The 23,253-nt window shown below is 39.1% G+C and overlaps 1 protein-coding gene across 1 annotated transcript in view; it reads left to right on the forward strand.

Moving 5' to 3' along the window:
* The window catches only part of DYM (dymeclin), a 342,784-nt gene that overhangs the window by 138,499 nt on the left and 181,032 nt on the right, over positions 1-23,253 (forward strand). Inside the window, exons 12-13 of the mRNA XM_025886653.2 lie at positions 5,324-5,437; positions 6,420-6,514. Of these exons, the coding sequence (XP_025742438.2) occupies positions 5,324-5,437; positions 6,420-6,514 (209 nt within the window). The remainder of the gene's footprint in view (positions 1-5,323; positions 5,438-6,419; positions 6,515-23,253) is intronic.

Here is a 23,253-nt window from a genome sequence, read left to right on the forward strand (position 1 = left end):
CAGAATATAAAACCTGAATGACCAGCAAACATTTTTAAAGGATGTTCAACCTGATGATTTGTCAGGATCATGCTAATTAAAATAACTGAAATATTTTGTACTCATGAGTTTGGCAGAAATTACAAGCTCTGTTAAGAATTGGTAAGGATCTAGAGAAAGAGGACTCTCATATACTATATAAATGAGCAGAACCACTTTTGAAAGGAATCTGGCTTTTTACATTCCTCAAATAACCTGCAGAAGTAAATACTCTACCTCCCAGCAATTCCATTTCCTGGCTGTGTCCGAAGGAAAACTTTTCCAGAGTTCACGAGAGCTCATTTGAAAGAATGTTCATTGTAGCATTGTTTGTAGTGTTCAAAATTGCAAACAGCTGATAACATAAATGAAATACTGTAGAACAGCTAGAATGAATGAAACAGAGCTGCATGTATTGATAATAATAAATCTCAAAAATCTGCATGGTAATGAAGTATCAAATTCAGGCTGCCAGAGGTTAGAGAATAGGATGAGTGAGGAATGGCTGGGGGGTTCAGGACATCAGAAGCAAAATACTAACATTTGAGAAAACAGTGGTGGATACAGTGGTGTTCTTTATATCAGGCTCTTTAACCTCTGTGAAATTTCTGTGATGACAGAAATCTCTAAATGTGCTGTCTGAGAAGGTAGCACTTGTAATGTGGCTGGTGTGACTGAGGAATTGAATTTTTAATTTTATTAAAATTTAATTTTAAGTTAAATACCTGCTTGTGACTCATGCTACTGTGATGAACACTGATGCTCTATGCTTTTTAGTTAATAGTGACCCAAACCTATAGTTATTTTATAAAAAAGACCTATTCAGTGACTTTGCAGTTTTGCTTCCTTGCAAACTCTTGGAGACTTGCTTATGAAGTCATTAAGTACTGAGAAATGGGTGGCTTAAAACGGGTGTTTTACAGATTATTTTTCTTTTTAAAATTTATATGATTCCTGACCGACTAGATAATTAACATTCAGAGTATGAAAATATGGAGAGTAAGGAGTCCCTGGTTTCTGAGCATCCTATAGTGAGATTTTAGATAGTAAGGGTAAGGATCTACGTTGTAACATTGTTTTGGGGAAAAACTGGAAATAACCCCAATTTCCATTAATAGAAGAGTGGACCCAAGAAAATGTGGCCTATTGGTACAGTACTGTTCAGTGCTTAGATGGAATGAAGTAGAGGTGATATTCAGATATTTAACTAGTATAGTACCAAAATCAGCCAGTAAGAATGGCATCAACCATGGTCCTTCATTGTCTGCTGTATGTTAATTGATGAACCCCCAGGAGGTCCTTGGGGAGTGGCTTGGGGCAACAGCTATTTATTAATTACCATAGAAGTATTCATTTTAAGAAATGATTAGTACTCTCAGAATTTGGCATACGTGGTAAATATTACTTTTCTTCTATGTATCAACATGGGAGGTTACAAGAACATATTGAGTGAAAAAAAATAAGACGCAAATACCTATGTGTGCTAGTGTCCTAGGGCTGCCATAACTAATTACTGCAAACTGGACAGCTAGAAACAATGGAAATTAATTGTCACAGTTCTGGCGATTAGGAGTTCAAAAGCAGGGTGTCATCAGGGCCACGCTTTCTCTGAAAGACCTAGGAGAGAGGTCTTGCTCTTAGTTGCTGGCGACCAGTGCTTGGTGTGTCCTTGGCTTGCAGCTTCTATGTGTCTGTTCTGTCATGGCCTTCTCTCACTTGGTGCCCGTTTCTGTGTCTCCCCTCCTCTTCTAGGGACACCAGTCATAGTGGATTTAGGGTCCATACTAACCTACTATGACCTCCTCTTGGTTATATATTTATGAAGACCCTGTTTTCAAGTAAGGTCACATTTGCAGGTTTTGGACATGAATTTTGGGGGACACTATTCAACCCAAACACCATGGTATTGTTTTTATAAACTAGCAAATACACAGAGGAATCCTAGGTTTTGGAGGGAGCGTGTGTACATATAAAGCATTTGAAAGGGACTGGAAAGGTACATACTAAACTCAAGATAGTAGTTGATTAGTGGTTGATGGTGTACCCCCTTTTTAGGGGAATAAAATGGGATTTATAATCTTTAAAAAAATGAAAGGTTAACAGTTAATGTCAGTTGTGGGAGTATGGAGGTTAATTATGCTTTGCCTTTCTATGCGTACTTGGTTTTTTAAAAGAGTTGACATTACACAGTATGTTACTGTACTCTAGCATACAAACATTTGGAAGAGATACATTCAATAAGACCGTATCTATATGGGGGGGCAAAAGTTCAGGAAAAGACCTAGAACAAGTAATTCTCGTATCCTTTTTGAGAAGGAAGACATTTTCAGTTCCTTAAGGGGTTTCCTTCTGCATATCATTTGAGTTAGTTGACCATGAAATTGTATAATCAGGATACCAATCTATGACTATTAAACTGTATGTCTGAGTATCAAATACAAGAAATGGGGAATTGTTCTTGTAAGAGCCAGTTAAATAGGTTCTAAATAGGTCAGTGGCTACCAAGAAAAATTTTCTGTATGTTGCCCATTATGCATTGATATCCCATGGGAAGCTGTGTGAGCTTTATAACTAGTTACTTCTTAAACACAACCAGAATTCTAAACAATGATACATTTTTCACAGGAAGAAAAGAAAGTTTTATGTAAAGACTAAATTGGATTTCTAATTTTTATAGTAACATTGTAAGTTTACTATGTGGATACCATTTAAATATTTGTTGAATGTTAAATGAATAAGACTGCTTTAATTCAAAACATTTCTTCCATCCAGGTATATAATTGACACACACAAGCAGATGTTAAGAACTAATGATCTCTGTTTCAGATAAGGATGGCTTATGATAATTTATTTCTAAATAAAGGAGCTGAGAGAGGAGAAACTGAACTATACTCACCTGTGTGACCTTTTAAAACGACAGAGACTTCTCTCACTAGTAAAGTTGCCTAATGAGTATCCTGTGTTAGTATTTACTTGGAGACTTAAGAGCATTGGTTCTAAAACTTTTTGGTCTTTACACTTAAAAATAATTGAGAACACCAAATAGTTTTTTTCTGTGGGTTTTAGTTCTGTACATTTACCATATTTGAAATTAAAACTGAGATGTTAAATAATCAGGTCATTTAGAAATAATAGTTATTGTAATAAACCCAATACATGTTAACATCAATAATATATTTTTATGAAAAATAACTGTTTTTTGCCAAACAAAAATTTAGCAAGTAGAATGGCATTTACATTTTTGCCATTCAAGAGAAGGAGAATAAGACTCTTATTCTCCTTCTCTTGTTAAGAAGTCTTCTCTTACTAAGAAATCTCTTTAACAAATTGCCTTAACAGAAGACTGATAGATTCTCATGTCTGCTTCTGTATTAAAATTGTTACACTATCAGCCATGTTACGTAGCGCCTGAAAAACTCAACTATATACTCATGAGAGAATGAGAGTGGAAACTAATGTTTTGGTACTATCATGGAAAATAGTTTTGGCCTTGAGAATTCTCCACAAGTGTCTGTGGGACCCCTACAGGGTCCCAGGACCACATTTTGAGAACTGGTGCCTTAGAGGGTAAGTCAGCGGGACTGAGCACTTCACTTTTTTATAAAGGTTCAGCTGGCAAAACCCATTATTTTGAATATTTTCAACTGTCATTTGTTTTACACATAGGTTATCTCTTCTACTTGATGACAGCCATCCTTAGTTATGAACACAGGGGAATGCTTATATGTTACATTTTTTACCTCACAAACAATATTCAGCTACCATGTAGTGGGCATTTGCAGCATGCCAGCCTCTGGCATGAGCGGAGACTGCAGAACAGGTCAGGGTTGGGTTATTTGTAATGGGGGGTACTAGGTGACATGGGACTCTTGCCAGAGAGTTGAACTGAGTGAAAATCTATCGCGGGGGCACTCGTTTGCACTTGCATCTTTACTTTTTTTTATTCTTCTGGTCTGTTTCCATACCCCCTTTCTCATTCCTCATATTATTTGGACTTTTTTGGTGGGCAGATTTACCAGAGAAATGTCTATTTTAATGATTTTTTAGAAGAACTGAGGTACAACCATATTATTTAGACTTAATTTTATTTTTCTGATTTCATGGATTATGATTGTGGTTTCTTGTTGCTTTTGGGGTTTGTTTGGTAGTCCTTATTCTCCTTCTCTTGAACTCCTTGATCTGTCATTTACTGTCATCACAGTGGAGAGGATGGGCAGCTAAGTACATACATGTGTGGTGGTTTGTTTTTAGTGGTGCGTGAGCAGTTCATGTTGACTCTTGGCATACTTCCATGTCTTTGTATACTTGTGTGGTAGTTTCTCTAGGTATAGAATTCTAGAATCATAATCCATTCCTCAGAAATGTATGGACATTGTTCTTTTGTTACACAGATGCTTGGGATGAGTAATCTAATGTTAGTTTGCTTGTCTCTCTTTTGGTGATAACCTGTTTCTTCTGTCTGGGAGCCAATAAGGTTTTATTGTATCCTGTAAATTCAGAAGTCTTACCAGAATAAATTTTACTTTTTTTCATTATTTCTCCTCAGAATGTTGAAACTTTTTCTTTTCCTCAACAAAACTTTCTATTACTAATTTTTCTGTTTTCCTTCTAGTCTATAGTTTCTGGAACTTTTATCAAGTAAACATTAAGTCTCTGCTTTTCTCTCATACTTTGTCTTTTTGCCTATTTATTGCTATTGTCTGAGAGAACTTTTCAATTTAGTCTTTCAGTTCACAAACCTGCACTGTCCAGTTTTTGTCTCTCTCTGATGTCCATGTTACATATCTACTGTGGAACTGCACCAGCTTAAGCTAGAAAACAGATCTTGCTTACTGCGGCCCAGAGGTGAGCACCAGAGCTACCTGCTCTCAGTAGCCAGAGCAGAATGTGGTGTGGATCTTCTGGATCTTGACTTATTTGTGTTCTTATTTTTTCCTGAACACAAGTATGAAGGTTTTCTGTGATTGTTGGGACAGCTCTACTTTTCAAGAGACTCCTCAGTTTTCCTATTTTCACTTTTTCCTATTTTTCTGTCTTGCCTTTGTGCTGTCCGTCTTTCAAATATATCTCCTTTTTGTGTAGTGATGTTTTCCAGATCTCTTTTCTCTTCTAGTTAAGAAGGAAGGAGGAAAAAGAAGTGAACATCTTAGCACTGTTTTGCTATCTTGAAAGTCTCACAGTTCACTTTTATACTGTTTAACTCACCTTCAGAGCAAAGCCATGGCTTATCAGAGATTGAAGACGTGGATAATCCTTTTTTCCCTAAAGCAGCCATATTTACTTAAATTTTTCTTCCCCATTACAGATATTAAAAAACATTACTTGGTATTCAGAACGAGTTTTAACTGAAATTTCACTGGGGAGTCTTCTGATACTGGTTGTAATAAGAACCATTCAGTACAACATGACGAGGACAAGAGTAAGTATTCCATAGCTATTTTTTTTTTATCTTTATGCATATAGTACAATCAGGCCTGTAGTTTAAAGCAATCTCAATATTTAGAGTACTAACAGTTTTATGTAATACGGTAAAAAAAAATATATCAGATACGCATATAGTGACTGAAATACGTGATCCTAAAGTAATGTATATAGTGTCTGTTTCTTAATATTTAATAGATTGTGTGGATTAAAGATATTGTACATGAAACAAAATGGGCAGTGGGGCATATTTAGATAAAAGATGTCTGTCTTTGCTAGATCAATAAAACTGATTTGCCTGCTAAAAGCAGCAACAACAAAGTGTGTGAAGATATGAGCACAAGGAAATATGAATTCAAATGGAAAAGAAAAGTAGAACGAATACTTTAAAGAGTAAAAGGAAAATTTTAGCTGGATTGTATTTGCAGTATCTGGGAGCAAATTTCAGTTCCGCTCGAGAGAGAAGCAATATACAGAATTCATAGCTCAAAGAAGTGGTCAAGTTTACTACACTGTTTTCAGTTATTTCCCTCAATGAGGCTAATGTGGATACATGTGCACAATCTTTTATCTTTTATCTGAAGCTCTAGGACTCAGACATGCTTAAGAATGGAGAATTTGTTGATTTTAGAAAGATGATTGTGGTATATATGCTATAGTCTATGTAACCGTGAGGTTCTGGAGCGGCACACTGTAATAAATATTAATATTTCTGCAGTGAAATACTTCCGATATCCACCAGGAGAGGGATAAGGAAGAACAGAAATAGCAACATAATCTTTTGCATCAGATGTAACTTCCAAATATGTGGTAAAAAAAAAAACCCCAGACTTTTCAGGATTTTCGAATTAAGAGAAAAGGGATCATGAACCTGAACTTTCTAAAAATCAGGGACAGTTGAGTTTACATTTGCTTCCAGTTAACCTTGCTTCATATGTAGAGAAGACTTGATCTGTTTTCACCCTTCTGTTTCCTTACAGGACAAGTACCTTCACACCAACTGTCTGGCTGCTTTAGCAAACATGTCGGCACAGTTCCGTTCTCTCCATCAGTATGCTGCCCAGAGGATCATCAGGTAAATCGGAGCTTTAAGAGAAATACCACATTTCGCCTTTTGGCTGACCCAGTGGCATGGGCACTGTGGTGGTCCCTTTTTAGTGTTATGCACAAAGAATATCAAATTTTCCTGCTTAATATTTATCACCTTCTTGTTTAGTTGAAAATACCTTGTCCTGCTTTGTTTTCTCACCCAATTTCTTGATCAAAGTTAATTGGATTTACTTTTCTGTCTTTTCATAAAATCTAATTTTAGGCTTTGTGTGTTAGCATCTTACAGAGGAGCAGGTATATTTCTTTGTAACGCAAACTAAATCTTCACATATTTGCAGAGCATCACATTACCCTTTTAAGAGAGGGTAGCTGTGTTTGTTTTAGAGACTTCTTTTCATGGCTTTATGATTATATTAGTTTCCTATTACTGTCGTAACAAATTACTATAAATTAGTGTCTTAAAACAGCCCATATTTATTATACAGTCTGTAGATTAAAAGTTCCACACAGACTACAGTCCACGTGCCATAGGGCTGCATTCCTTTCTGGAGGCTCTAGAGGAGAACCTTTTCCTTGCCTTTTCCGGCTGCTAGAAGCTTCAGCCTTCCTTGGCTCGCGGCCCCTTCCTCTGCAGGCAGAGCCAGCAGCAGTGAACTGTTGAATCCTCCTCACATCTCATCCCTCTGACCTCCTCATCTGGTTCCCCCTTCCACGCTGAGGATCCTTGTGATTGCCTTGGCCCTCTCCGGGTAACTCAGCGTCCGTGGCTGAATCAAACCGAAGGGTCCCTTTTGCGATATAAAGCAACACATCTACAGGTTTGGGGGGTTGGGAGGTGGATATTTTGGGGGTAACCATTACTCTGTCTGCCACAACATCACCAGAAACTCCTTCCTGTCCCTTCTCCACCCTTTGCCAAAGATATGCTCTTTAAGGTTAGGAAACCTATTAACAAATGATGAAGGAATATCGTTTGCAGGGTTTTTTTTTTTTTAACGTGTGGGTTCTTTTTGGTCTTTAGGTAGATTGTCGTAGTGGCTCTCAAGTAGAACATTTGTTTTGAAGGTCAGTGAAGTCAGATTGTTTCTTTTGGGTCTTGTTTTTGGGGCACTGCAGTTGTGATGATTAGGTCTTGTGTTGCAGTCATTGGTGCTGATCGCAAGTCCCCGTCACTTTTAAACTCTTGATCTCACTTTCCATCCATTGGTTAGAGGTGCTTATTGACCTGGCCTCATCTTTAACAGTTACTCAGCATTAACTTATGTTCTTGGTCTCTATATTTATCCTCAGAATTTAGCAGAGGATATTTCCAGCGAATCACTGTTTAATTTAGGTCTGGTCTTAATACTATATTGGATTACTTTTTGGGTTTGTACTCGAGTGATTATCTGTTTGACTAACTTCGTACTAACACTAACATGATCACTTAAAGCACACATAGTATCTCCTCATAACTCCGATTCTTCCCGGTGTTCTGAAGAGTCTTTAGTTTCTAAATATTAATTTTTGTTACTATGCTGTAGTTCAGAGATTTAATGAAAGAGATTTAATGATACTGTGCTGTTTTGCGGTCTATTTTTGTGTGTATGTGGAGCTTCATAGTGGCTTGATGCAGGTTTCAGTACAGGATTCATTTTCCTCAACGGATACACCAACATTTGGCCTGTTCAGTATGAAATTGGCAAATTAACTGGTTTACAATTTAAGTTCTGATAACGTGTCAAGCAAGGTTAAATAAAAATTTTCTAAGTATAAGAGTTGAAAAGCAAAGCACTGTGCCCAATTTTCTATCTATGATGAGTAAAGCAGAAAACCAATTGTATTTGGAGAAATAAGAAACAGAATTTAGAGTTGTGATTTAGGAATATTTAGGTCAAGTTTATCATCAGTAAGGAACACTGCTTTACTTGATGTTAATGGAGTTTTATTTAGCATTGTATTAGTGAGGAACTGTGTTACACACTGCAAGGTATATCCAGATTAGTTGTAAAAATTCCTGCCCTCAAGTAGCTTCTACTTCAGTAGCTGAGATAAGACAAGAACATACAGGTATACAGCAGAATGTAGTAAGTACTAGAGTGAGAGAAAAACTCCTCAGGTGAGGGTGAGTGTTGGTTCAGAGAACGGTGAGATCACCTTTTCCTGAGAAATCAGGCAGAGTGAGTAGAGAGAGATGACTCTCGAGATTGGCCTGATGAGGAAAAGCACCAACCACAACAAAACAGAACGGGAGGGAGTGTGATAAAGGGCATTCTATTTAGAAAATAACCAGTCCCATTCAACTGGCATGTTGTGGACCTGTATAGGGATTAGAGGAGAAAGCTTGGAAGGAAAGCTGGGGCCACCTTGTGGAAGGTGCTTAACTATTAGATGCACAGTTTAGAATAATGGAAGGCGTTGAGAGAAAAGAAGGTCTGATCTTCAGTAACAGAAAGGAAACTGTATATGAATGAGTTGTAAATGGATTTTAAAAGAAATAGTTGAATGTAAGTTTCTGGCTTCATCAGTCTCAGCAGATGATGTTAGTATGCTTCATTTGTCACCCGGAGGGCCGGGCAGTTCTGACAAGTTTCCGAGTGCTGCCAGCGCTCCTGGTTCAGGGGCCGCATCTGAGCAGCCTGTGTGGACTGGGACATCTTCACCGTCCAAGAGAGGAGAGAGCCCCTGTTAGAAACGTGAGTGTCAGCCCAGCTTTAGACCTGCTGAATCAGAGTCTTCATCTTAACAGGATCCTCAGATGATTTGTATGCACGCTAAAGGTTGGAAAACACTTTGAGTTCGGACCTGGAAATCAAGATTTATCCCTGTAGAAAACATTTGCTTTAGGGCGCCTGGGTGGCTCAGTTGGTTAAGCGACTGCCTTCGGCTCAGGTCATGATCCTGGAGTCCCACATCGGGCTCCCTGCTCAGCAGGGAGTCTGCTTCTCCCTCTGACCCTCTTCCGTCTCGTGCTCTTTGTCTCTCATTCTCTCTCTCAAATAAATAAATAAAATCTTAAAAAAAAAAAAGAAAACATTTGCTTTGAATTGGAAATGGGGGCCAACTTTTTTTTTTTTTTTATCTTGAGGAAACTCATTTTCTACTAAATGTTTGTGTTCAGGGTATAGGATTGTAAGTATGATAAGGAATGCCTAACAAAAACTGTTTAGAGACACAGATTTATTATAGCAGTACAGCTCAAGATTCACCAGATGCTCCAGTAACTCCTTCAAGTGAGAAGTAATCAGTTTCATATACACATTTTCTAAACCCTGCTTTAGGAAGAGACTGCACAGTTCTGTATCTGTCAGTTGCAAAACCTAGAAGAGCCAGTATTTCCTGTGATCTTCAACAAAATGCAAACTAGAGTAACATGTTACATTGCTGTGAAGTAGGGTGTGAATAAAGCTTCTACAAGCTGCCTTAGCTGGACGTAAATGTAAGGAATGATTTCATATGGTGTCTGTGCTATTGTTTCATATTCAGTGACCATGTATCTTCTATAAACTCTTGGTATTCTAGAAAAATCTCATAAGCAAAAATGATTTGAGTTTTGTTCAACTATAAAGTCTTTTGAATATAAGTATGGATATTTGATATCATTATTTGGGATTATACTTAATTAAAAATATTTGTAAAGAGTATATGCAAGGGATTGTCAGGGGTTACAAAGACATCATTACTTACTTCCTGCCCTTAGTACTTTCTCTACTGCCCCTCCCATCTCCCCGACTGGCTCTTTCCTCCCGATTCACCTTCACCTTTGGCTTAACGCATAACTTTCCTTCAGTATTTCATGCTATGTTGGTTTTTTCCTTCTCTCTTTGCTCATTTTCCCTAGGAAAGTTCACATATATGCCTGTGACTTCACCTTCCATGCTCTTGTGTACAGAAAACCATTCAAATTTACGTTCACAGTCCTCCTGATGTCTCCCTTTTTCCTGAGGCAGGCAGTACAGTTCGGTGGTTAAGAGCACAGACTCTGAGTTGGGGATCCCAGCTCCAAAATTTAACCACCGTGGAACCTTGGAGAAGTTACTTAACTTCTCTATGCAGCAGCGTCCCTGTGGTAAGATGGGGGGACAGTAGATCTCTTAGTGGATGTGGTGAGGGTTAAGTGAGTTAATATTTGTAAAGGGCCTGGCACGTAATGTGCACTCTATGTACGTGTTGACTGGCTGAACACTAACTCTACTAACCTCACTACCTGGGTAGCCCACACTCACCTCAAACTGTGATTAAGTGTAAAACAACTCATTTTCAAACCTGCTCTTCCTGGGGCACCTGGGTGGCTCAGATGGTTAAGCGTCTGCCTTCAGCTCAGGTCATGATCCCAGGGTCCTGGCATCGGGCTCCCTGCTCAGCGGGAAGCCTGCTTCTCCCCCTCTCTCCCTGCTTGTGTTCCCTCTCTCGCTGTGTCTCTCTCTGTCAAATAAATAAATAAAATCTTTAAAAAAAAACAAAAACAAAAACCTGCTCTCCCTTTTAAATTCCCTGTCCTGGGGCGCCTGGGTGGCTCAGTCGTTAAGCATCTGCCTTTGGCTCAGGTCATGATCCCAGGGTCCTGGGATCAAGCCCCGCATCGGGCTCCCTGCTCCGCGGGAGGCCTGCTTCTCCCTCTCCCACTCCCCCTGCTTGTGTTCCTGCTCTCGCTGTTTCTCTCTCTGTCAAATAAATAAATAAAATCTTTAAAAATAAATAAATAAATTCCCTGTCCTGGGTAATAGTGTAATAGCCCTCACCCAGCCACCTAAATTACCAAGCCAGAACCCTACAAGTAATTCACCATCATTTCTCCCTTTCCTTTAAATGCTATATCCAGTTGTGCCCTTGAAAAGTTGTGTCTAACTCTGCCATTGAAACTCTCATTCATTCATGCCCCATGTTCTGTCTCCACTACTCCTGCCTTGGTTCACATGTCCACCATCTTCACCTGTGCTGTAGCATTAGCCTGCCTGATCCGTTGCCTCCTTACTTGTCCTGCCACGGTAGGCCTCGGCACTGCTGCTTCCATTTCATATCTGGTAATATTATTCTGTGCTTCCCTTTTCCATAGATTACAGTTCAACCTCCTTAGAGCAGTGGCTCTCAGCATGGGGGATTTTGTCCCTAGGGACATTTGGCAATGTCTGGAATAAGGTTTTGTCTTTTCGTTGTTTTGTGGGGTTTTTTTGGTTGGTTTGGTTGGGGTTTTGGGGGAGTTGCTGCAACTGGGGAAGAGGTTGCTGCTGACATCTAGTGGGTAGAGGCCCGGGATATCCTATAATACACAGAATAACAAAGAGTTACCCGCCCAGAATGTCAGTAGTGCCAATTGCCTTACAGTAAATAATCGGGGTCCTGCCATTTGCGCTTAGTCTTCCATTACTACTTGTAATATATTGGTGGGTACCTGCTGCGCTGACCTCATTGAACCATCACAGTTCCCTGCTCTTTCACAGCTACACTTCTGTGTCGGAATAAAATGTAGTCTGGACCTGGAAAAAAAGTGAGGCACGCCCTGGTATCCCCTCTTCCTTCTATAGAGCTTTCTCCACCAGCTTCCTGCCCCTCTGTTATGTTTTACCTTAAACCTGTAATGGCCAACCTCCCACCATGCCATACGCACCCCCCCCCGCCCCGCCCTGCCCAGCTCCTGGGCCTTTTCACTTTAGACCTAGCTGCTGCTAACACCGTTGCTTCGTGTTTCCCTATTCAGATTACAAAGAGGAAGAACCTGGCTGGCCCTATTTATTGCTTTACAGAAGTCCTGGGTCACGGTCAGTTTCTGGGCCAAGGGGCCAGGAAAGGAGAAAGTTACCTGTTGGAAAATGTGGCTTCTCCCAGAGGTGGGTGTAGGAGAGAGAGAACTTGAATGTCTTGACCTGACCAGTATAGGTACTTGTGACACATGGGCCTAGCCTGAAGTTGCAAGTCTTGTTGCTTAAGCAGAGTAGTAATTACTGGAAGGAAAAGATTTGTGCTGTATTTCTTTGCATTCCTTTACAGAGGTCAGCTCTCAATAAGCACACTGTAGACTTTTAATAAGTACTTAGTGACTGATTCACTAAGTCAGGTGGGCTGGCATCTGAGATTTTTTTTTTTTTAAGATTTTATTTATTTGACAGAGAGAGCAGCAGAGGGGAGAGGCAGAGGGAGAGGGAGAAGCCGACTCCCCGTCGAGCAGGGAGCCCAATGTGGGGCTCGATCCCAGGACCCTGAGATCATGACCTGAGCCGAAGGCAGATGCTTAACCGACTGAGCCACCCAGGCACCCCTGGCATCTGAGATTTTAAGCTTAATTCTGGCAGCCATCATTCTGAGACTTTATATAAGTCAGTTGGTCTCGGGCTGCATTTTGCACATACCTGCTGCTGCTTGGAGCTAGGGAAGTTGATGACTATGCAGAGTGTCAAAAGTGTTCTGGTCTTTCAAACCTCTTGACCATAAAATAATACAAAATGTAGGTTAGATTTTTAATTACGACTTTTTTTAATAGTACAAAGAGAGGGTTTGTTTTTTTTTGGTAAAATCTGATCATGTAATTTGAGAATTTAAAAATTCTTCAATCCATGATTTATGCTTTTGCCTTTTTTTTTTTTTTTTTTACCATTTACAGCCACCAGTAATGAACATAGACTCTTGCAAATTCTCCTCCTCTCTGTCTTACCAACCCCAAATTGTCAGTTTATGTAAGCTTTCTTGTTCTGCTCTGCATATGTAACAATAGGCATTATCATCACCCAGCATTCTTTCGAAGACCGCAAAAAGCCAGGTTGGTTATTTAACTCTATTTGGACAAATAAAGATCTTTCAGAATGGCTCATGGAATCAAAAAAAAATAGACAGTTTGCTTTTAATAATACTTTCTCGTATTACCTTACCATGTCAGGCTTCCTCACTAGTTTCCCCACTGAATTAAGTTGTCATGGATTGATTTTTTTTTCTGACCCAAACAATACATTGAACTGAAAACATACAAGAGAATATTAAGAAGCAAACGGTCTGTTTGTTATTAGGATTAATTTATATTACACAACATAAAATACTCAAATATATAACACAGTAGCCTATCTGGTTATTTCTCTTGGTTATGATATTTCAGGAGTACTATCTTACTTTTAAAATAAGGTCCATTTAATGATAAATTCATACCTATCACCTTCAGTATCTCACCACTTGTTTCTTTTTTGTTATATTTAAGACTAGTAAAAGACTGGAGGCTTACACATTTTAGGATGTTGGTGCTACACAACTGGTGAATGTTCCAGATTAAAAGCCCATGTTCCTTCCACGGCACTGGCAAAGCAAGACCCACAAAGCGTTGTCTCTGAGGGTAATTCAACTACCATGGGATCACGTATCCAAGCTGCGGAGGGTTTTCTTAAACAGATGATTCTCTGCCATCTAAGGTGACCAAGCCCTTGTTGATCATTCCATTTGCCACTTTCACCCCTCATCTCAACTTCCTTCCAATAATATAGCTAAATACGTAGAGTCACAGTTGCAAAGTCTGGAAAGTCTTTTTTTTTTTCTTCTTCTTATGCTTGCTAGTTGAGAAAGTTTTGGATGTGTTGAGGTCCTGCAGAACATGGCCTGCAGATATTATCCTGGGAGGTGAACGTGGAAAAGAAGACAAGAACTGTGTCTTTCCACTCGTAACTCTAGTATTTTTCTTCCACCTAATCCTTGACATTAGAATTTATTTTTAATTCAGTAAGTACTTATCAGGCTTTTGCTGTGTGCCTACCACTGCTGAAGTTCTCTTTGAGATATCTTACATTTTAATTTCAGACTGACATCTAGAAATTGTTATACTCATATTGGTTTTATTTTTCAAATCTTTAACTCAGTGATATCGTTATCTGATATCATTGTAGTCAGGAAACTGTTTCTTTAGGGAAGGAATTATATGATATTAAGGGTTATAACAAGTAGTTCAGTTCTGTTCCGAAATCCTGGTGAGTTCTGTTCTCCATCTCTAAAATAGCGTATGTACACGTCATGTGAGTGCTGTGAGAGTTATCACAGGCTTGCAAAGTCTTTAACAGCTCTTTTTTCTGTTACAGTATTATGACATTTTAAAAGTAATTTTAATCTAAAAATAAATCTGGATAACATCTCTACAAAAAAATTTCTTGCTCTCTGTTAATATTCCTGGATTCTGAACCCTTGCCCAAAGAATCATCACATTGCCTGTATTTCCCAAATATTTCACTAAATGAAAACTTCACTGAATATAGAGCGTTCTTAAGAATATGTTCTATTTTAGATTGGTAGGAGTTCTGAGCAATAGTTTTGCAATGTAAGTACTTCTGTTAAACTTACATGATTTATTTTAAAAGATAAAGTTAACTAGTTTTTGCCTAATGCTTAGGCAATAAAGAACTTCCAGCTTCTCCATTGCTTTGCACTTTGCCGATCCGTGTTTGATCTTGGCCTAACAGTAGCCAAGAAGGGAAGGAAAAATGTTTTGCCTTGAAAATCTGGCTTCCTGCACTTCCTACAGTTAGTGGTACTCTGAAAGTAACTAAACTAAAATCTGGCATGGTTTGCGTTTTAGTTTAGCCTTTTCTTAAGAAGTTACATTGAGAGCACTTAGCTCCCAGTTGAAAATCTCTGTTTCCAATAGAAAATTTCTAACTATTCAGAGATTGCTAGTATTTTACAGTAAGAGTATCTCAGTAGACTTGATGGGACATGTGAAAACTTCATAATTGGTTTAATTTCAGTTTAGACTGCTGACACATTCAAAATATCAACTTTTTAAAGTAGCATGTCATACATTTATCTGCATTTTTATCGTAAGTACAGACTTTTATGAGCAGAATTGTCACATGGGAAATTAAACATTGAAATAAGTTGCATAGAGCTTTATAGAATGTTGTAGTCATATTGTAGAGGTAATGGGGCGAGTTCATACTTTGTCCTTTAGCCATGAATTATGAAGCCCCGATTCCTATCTGCTATAAAGGATCTGAGATTTTTACCCAACTTACAGTCTAACAAATTAGATTCCACGGTTTCATGGGTCCTGGTAGAGACTCAGTATTCTTGGGTCAGAAGCAAAGGACAGCCTATTTAACCACAGCCATGGGAGGAGCCAGTGTATCATTTTCTTGTGTGGTTCCCGGTGCCTACAGAGCAGTGTGACAAAGGTCAGGTGACATCTGTACATGCAGTGGGTTGCATTACAGAAGAGGGACCCTGAGCTTAGGAAACCCTGATCTTTTATTATAGGTTTCACGTAAACCTGCCCAACCTTTGCATGGAGACATCTTTAATGTATTTGATAGCAAACAAACTGCCCTCTACTCTAGAGGGAGACACTGTCTCCACCTTCCGCATCTGTTCACTCTACAGACATCCATGGAAAGAGAGTCCAGAGCACAAGGCCGTTGATGCCTCTGCTTTTGAGATGTGTAGAACCTCAAGAGGCCCATGGGAAATTATGTCCCTACAGTCTTTACCTAGTTATACCTTTCTGTTGCCAGTTGGAAAAACCTGTCACCATGTCATTCAGGTAGCTAGTTGATACTACTTTAGGTTTCATATGTCACTTGCTAATGCATGGATTTATGTATCTTAGAGAAGTAGTACAGGATTGAATGGTCTCACCAGCCTCGGCTTTGTCATGTGTCATAATGAATCTCCTGCTCAGGTGTCTATGTCATTAGCACAGCCCTTAAAGCCTTGTTTCTGAGTGGCTTTGACATAAGCAGAATATCTTGGTTTTAAACACAAATCACAAAATTTTAGGTTTGGAAGGACCTTTAAAGAACATCCGAGATAAGTTTGCACATTTTACACATGGAAGTATTGAAACCTACATTTATTATGTGACTGGCCCAAGTGAACGCTGTGGCAGAGACAGACGTAGAAAGCACATCTCCCAGCTCCTTGCCTAGTGTTCTTCCCAGAACAAAAGAGAGAAAAAAAAAGGCATGTTTTTATGCTCATCTCTTCTCTCTCTCTCTCCTTTTTTTTTTTTAACATAACTGTGATACCTGTTATGTTATAAAATGCTAAGTCCAGATAAGAGAAATAAAGTGACTTAGAAAGCATTTTCCTTTTGATGAATTGCACACGCTTCAGAGACTTTTTGTAAAAAGCGCCTTTTCCACAACAAAAAAGGGTTGTGTGAATAGGAGAAGTAGGAGGAAACAGAAGTTTCAGAGATTGAGAACGACTCACGTGTCCAGTGGAGGGAATCCGATGGAGCAGGGGCGGAGCCACACAGGGAGGAGAGACTGCCTTCTGGGAGGGAGGAAAAGAGGTGAGGAAATGTAGCCGCTGGGAAGGTAAGGAAGTGCGCCCTGTCGCGGCCGTGAACGAGTGCTCCGAGGGGTCACAGTGGTTCATTTGTTTAAAACGCCTCGGTTTCCTCTTCTCCAAGTGGGCATATCCTCCCAGAGCTGTCGGGAGGAATAAATGAGTTATTATATGTGAAGCACTTTACGAATAGCAGTCACCGAGTGCTTCATCTTCCTGGGTAGAAGAGACAGCAGTGGGTATTTGAATGATGAAATTCTGACGCTTTAATTGGATTGAAATAGTTAAAATCTCCTGGCGATATGTGAGGTAGAAACAGCATGCCATATGGACTACCACTTTCGGGCTTTTGTACAGTTGCTTTCTGCCATACGCTACATACTGGGCCCTATACAATGTTGTTTGTGTTATCTGATGATATGGGTGTTGCTATTTCCATTTTATAGAGCAGAAATTAAGTCTCAGAGAAGTAATTTATCTAAGATCACCTTGCTGGGTAGTGACAATGTTGGGATTTAAACCTTCATCTGTCTTCCATCCGCAGTACTATACTACCTTCCACTGCCACGTGCTTCTTATAAAGGAAGTTTTAAACTTAAAAGCATGTGAATAATCTGTGTACAAGACATTTATTATTACATCCTGCCTTGGGTGAGTTGCTTTCAACCTTTCGAAGCATGTGATCCCCTTGTTGTTTTTAAGAAACCATTGCTGATCTTTGAGTAGCAGCTAAGAAGATTTGAGGCTGAACTGTGGGGTCTCAGAACAGCTCATGTCATCTCACAGGCTTTGTCGCTTGGGGTTCCATGAGAGAATCTTCCTGTGGAGAACAAGATGAGTGACAGTTTTCCGCAAGGATGGCACATAGCCAAAACCTTTCTAACCACATAGGAGAGGAGTTAATTGATGATGAAATTACACATTCTTAGGAACCCTGCTTGAAAAAGGTCTGAGGGGCTTTCTGGGTTTGAGGACCACAAATTAGGATGAACATCTGTAGGAACCCAATATGACATGGCTATTAGTGCTGTTTTTCTTTCTAAAACATGTCTATTTTCTTACCTTTAGTAGTCAAAACATGAAGATCATATTGAAGCATAAGAACATTGTATGTTATTTACTTAACCTAATAATGGTACCTTAATACAACATTCTAAATTTCTCACTTAGAATCACTCAGTCACTGAGATTCTAAACATATCCTGGTTCTTCACAGAATATTTTATAACATGATTGTGATTGTTTTTAAAATAAGGGTATTTGGGGATTGTTTAATCATTTATCACATATTTTCTATATGTCTGCCACGCGTCAGATATTGCCAGTCATTGGCGACTCATGTGAGTCACCACACTCTCCTACCTGGTGTGATGGAGCTGAAATTGGAATCCAGGTGTGACCTTAGCCCAGAAGTGTTTGTTCTTCTCTTTATGGCCGACCTGGCATTGGCAAGTACTGGAAAGGAGAAACAGATGTCAACCACATAAAACTCAGATTCTCTGTTAGCAGAGAGTCAAATGTCCACTGTGTAGAGTTTCTGTAGTCGTCTTTCTTGGCTCACACCAATTCAGAGGTTCTCAAGCTATTTCTATAATAAGGTACATTTGGCATTTCCACGGTGTTGCCATTTTGAACAGTATTGTAAAAGCAAAATTGGGGTAAAACAATTTTGTCAGGGCAGTGGCACTGAATTGTACCAGTACTCACTGTATTTTCTACAACCACACACTTGCAGTGAAAGGGGGGGGGAAAGCCACTTTTACTTAATGTCCTTGGTCACATAGTAAAAATGATTAGTTGTGATAAATCTTGACCTTTGGATACATGTCTTTGAGATATTTTGTGTGATAAAACCGGTTCACATACAGCTCTTCTACCACATATTGAGCTGCTGTGGTTGTCTTGAGGAAAGTGTGTTTATGACTGTTGTGAACTAAACTAGCCACTCTTGGGACAAGATACCATTTTTATGTTAAAGAATGAGTGACAGTCTGGTTGTTTAGACTTGGCAGACATTTTCGTAAAAATGAATAAAATGAGCCTGTCACTTCAGAGAAAACAACCACTAGTCTTGATTGCCAATGATAAAATTGGAACTTCCAAGCAAAAAATTAGAATTTTTAAAAACTCATATTGGCACCACGGGTTTGACAGCTTCCCAATAATTAAAGATTTTTGTGATGAGATCGAAGATGATAAGTGTGGGAATTTGGGCTGTTGTGTGATGAAATGGATCAACATTTGTAAGATCTGTATAGCTCAGCAAACCAATATTTTTCAGATGACCAAAGCATGAAGTTACAAAATTAAGCATGGGTGAAAAGATTCATTGAATGTACAAAATAGACCAATGGGTCTTAATGCAAAAGACTCAAAAAATCTTCTGTTACTGTTTCTGATTCCATATTTTAATCTTTAAGAAACTACCACTTGAATTTTATTATAGTATCTAAGAATATCAACAATTTTCTGGAAAGGAGATTAAAATAGTCCTCCTGGGGCGCCCGGGTGGCTCAGTCGTTAAGTGTCTGCCTTCGGCTCAGGTCATGATCCCGGGGTCCTGGGATCGAGCCCCGAATCGGGCTCCCTGCTCGGCAGGAAGCCTGCTTCTCCCTCTCCCACTCCCCCTGCTTGTGTTCCCTCTCTCTCTGTGTCTCTTTCTGTCAAATAAATAAATAAAATCTTTAAAAATAAATAAATAAAATAGTCCTCCTGGAGTGCCTGGGTGGCTTAGTTGGTTAAGCATCTGCCTTTGGCTCAGGTCATGATCTCAGGGTCCAGGATGGAGCCCTGGGTCAGGCTCCCTGCTCAGCATGGAGTCTGCTTGTCCCTCTTCCTCTGCCCCTCCCCCTGCTCGTGCTCATGCACTCTCAAATAAATAAAATCTAAAAAAAAAAAGTCCTCCCTTTTCTAAGTACATACATTCTAAGACTGCATTTTCTTAATGTGCTTCAACTAAAACAAGATTGACTTAAGAAGCAGGAATGAGGATCTGTTTTCTGTTAAGCCAGACAGTAAAAAGATTTTGCAGAAATAGAAAATAATGTTACTCTTCCGACATTTTGTTTTGTTTTCAAAAGGAGTTTTTTTTATTAAATGTTATTTATGTTAACATGTAATGTGTTATTAGATTTAAATGGATTAAATATTTCTTATATTTCTCATTTTTTATTTTTACTGTAGTTAATGCTTATGGGTATAACCTTGACACAAAGTTTTTGAGTCCTCAATAATTTTTTTAGGAGTCTAAAGGGGCTCTGAGATTAAGAACCATTGCTCTAATACCCTTTCAGAGGATGGGGTAGAGATAGTGAATATGAACGTGTCTGTATTACAGAGTCCATTGTATATACTTTTAAATATCTATTATTTCTGAATTGATTATACCCTTCCTTCCATCAGTGTAATCAGTAGTTAGCTCTGTTTGTATTATTCATGCTTCCATTTAATAAATATTTATTGAGAACATAGTTATGAAGGGGTTGGGAGGGAAAGGGGATACACAGAATATATAAATCATGTTTATTCCCTGTAAGAGGGCCTGATCTCTTTCTTTAAAAGTCAGAAGTTGGGACTATTACTGTACTAAATTGTCTGATAAGTTTGTTGCTCATCTTGCCTGGATGTGGCTATAAAATATGTTCTGGTTGTTTATGGCTGTGAAACAAACCCACCCCAAAACTTAGTTGCTTGAAACAACGATTTATAAATCTGTCTCACAGTGCTGTGGATTGATTTGCTAAGCTGAGTGATACTCGCTTGAAGTCTCTTACACATTTGTAGTTAGCCACTGGGTTGGATGTCCAATGTGGCCCCGTCTCATGACTGGCAATTGATGGGAGTTAGCTGGGAGGTCTGGCGAGATGTTGACTAGAGCTGCTCTTTCTTTTCCATGCAAGCTTGGTCTTCTCACAAGTTCCTAAGAGGAAACATCCCATAGATATCAAATTACTGTGTTGTCTACCTGGAAGAAATATAATATTTATGTCAACTATAATTATATTAAAGGAAAGAAAAGGAAGGGTCCCAAGAGTGACAGAAACTGACCTAGCCCACATATCCGTGAAAATCACTTTTACCACATTTTACCTGTCAAAAGCAGGTCACAGGACCAGCCCGGATTCAAAAGGAGGTGACCACAAAAGGACATAAACACGGGGAGGCTTGGTTCCTTTGTAGCCATCTTTGAATACTACCTGTCACAGGCCTGTCATAAATTATTCCCCAGTGTGGCTGGGAAAATGAATGACTACTTTCATTCTTAAATTCTAGGCTTAAGATCAATGTCTGGATTTCTCTTCAAAATAGAAAATTCAGCTGAATCCATTCAAATGCTATCTTTGCATTTTTCTTTTTTGTTTCCTTAATCTACATTTGACGTAGAAGTTCTCTCACTTTGAGTTTTGCCTGTAATCAGTTTCTTTTGTTCAGAAGGAAGTGTCCACTTTCCAGTAATGGTGTCTTTACTTGTAATAAGTGGGCAGAGTTCCTGCCCTGTGAATGCTCATGTTGCTGCACTTGCTGGTCACTGAGTGGTTGATATGGCCTGATCTTGCCTTTGGGCTGAGAAAATGTAGGGCAGTGTTATCCTGTGGCAGTGTGACTGGCCACATGTTTGCCCTGACAGTAGCAGCCCCAGAAGTTCTGTAAAAGGAGGTGAAGGGGCAACATTAAATCTGGAGGGCGGAACTCAGAGATGGTTTGGAAGTAGCGTTTATACAGCAGTCTTACTGTCTGCAATTTGATTATGTGGCTTAGAGATCTGGCGGCAGGAAATTTGATGGGGGGATGCTTTAGCTAAAGCTCCCCTTGGTGGTGCTGTTGTGCTGTAAACTTCCAAAGAAAATATTGTTTTTTTGGTGCCTCTTTTTTTTTTTTTTGGCGAATGTTTTATTGGACACCTAGGGTGCACCAGGCCCTGTGCTAGGCATAGAGGAACTAATAAGACACAGTTACTGTCCACACAGTCTAATCCTGGCTATTCACTTTCTTGACGTTTTCTCAAAAGAGGAAAAAATAATATAAGCCAGGCCCATAGCTGCCTCTAGACACCCTGAAGGTACTAACCAATTTGCCTAAAGATCACGTATTCACAAAAATTAGGATTTTTTAAGTTATACGAAAGAGAATCAGATAACCCTTAAATATATTTAAAATGCTCAGTTTCACTCTAATGAGAAAAGTGCAATTTAAAACTTCCCTGAGATTACATTTTTCACCTTTTGGATTAGAAAAATCTGCTTGTGCAGTTATATACAGACACTCTCAAACCGTGCCCCTGTGGAAGCATAAATTGGTACAACTCCTTTGAAGAACTGTGTGGTAGTGTCTATCCAAATTCCAAATATATTATTCCTTGATCCAGCAGTCATACCTGTATTTATGCAAAATGACAGTGTACAAGTTTATTTGGGCAGTATTTTTTAATAATAGCAAAAGGTTAGAAGCAACTCAGTAAGTACTTGAGACTTATTTAGTTAGTTATTTTTAAAGATTTTACTTATTTATTTGACAGAGAGAGACACAGTGAAGGAGGAAACACAAGCAGGGGGAGAGGGAGAGGGAGAAGCAGGCTTCCCGCCGAGCAGGGAGCCCGATGCGGGGCTCGACCCCAGGACCCTGGGATCATGACCTGAGCCAAAGGCAGACACTTAACGACTGAGCCAGCCAGGCGCCCAGTAGAGACTTACTTAAATAAATGTGCTACACTGACTGAGTAGACGGTGTACAGCTACAGAACACAGTAAGGGTACTAACAGAAGGCTCTCTGAGGCAAGTGAAGAAAGTAAGGCATGGAACAGTATCCGTAGTGCATGATTATAAGTCAGGATAAATAATATATATTTGTATCTGTTCTTATTTACATGGAAAAAATCTGGAAGGATACACAAACTGATTACAATGGGTATGGGGTGAGAGCAAAGCAAGACTTTCCAGTGCCTCTGTTTCTCTTTTCTTACCACGTAAGCCCCAGAGGGACAGGAATCTTTGTCCTCATGAATGTATCCCAAGTACCTGTAACAGTGCCTGGCACATAATAATACTTGTAGAATAAATGATTATGCAAAAATAATAGTTCGGTTAAAAAAAAACAACACAGAGATTTGGGGTGCCTGGGTGGTTCAGTCCGTTACACGTCTGACTCTTGATCTCAGCTCAGGTCTTGATCTCAGGGTTGTGAGTTCAAGCCCCGCATTGAGCATGGAACCTACCTTTAGGGAAAAAAAAAAGCAACACAGACTTACTACAAAAATACAGACAAGCTTGAAGATAACCATAGTTCCCACTTCTAAGTAATCCTTAGACTAATGCCTTAATATATAACACTCCAGATAATTTTCTGTTCATACGTATGTGTTTTCAATAAAAAAAAAAAAACAGGCTATAGTGTATATATATTTTTAAGAATCTTCGTATGTATATCACCTGTGGTGGGAGAGTTTTATAACATGGCTTTGAAATATCATCGATTTATCCAATAAAATAAACAATGCCATGTATTTGGACATTTAAGTTGTTTGCACATATATACAC

Source organism: Callorhinus ursinus, unplaced genomic scaffold, assembly GCF_003265705.2.
Source record: "Callorhinus ursinus isolate GAN/ISIS: 27379988/994484 unplaced genomic scaffold, GSC_fseal_2.0 scaffold11, whole genome shotgun sequence".
NCBI lineage: Eukaryota > Metazoa > Chordata > Mammalia > Carnivora > Otariidae > Callorhinus > Callorhinus ursinus.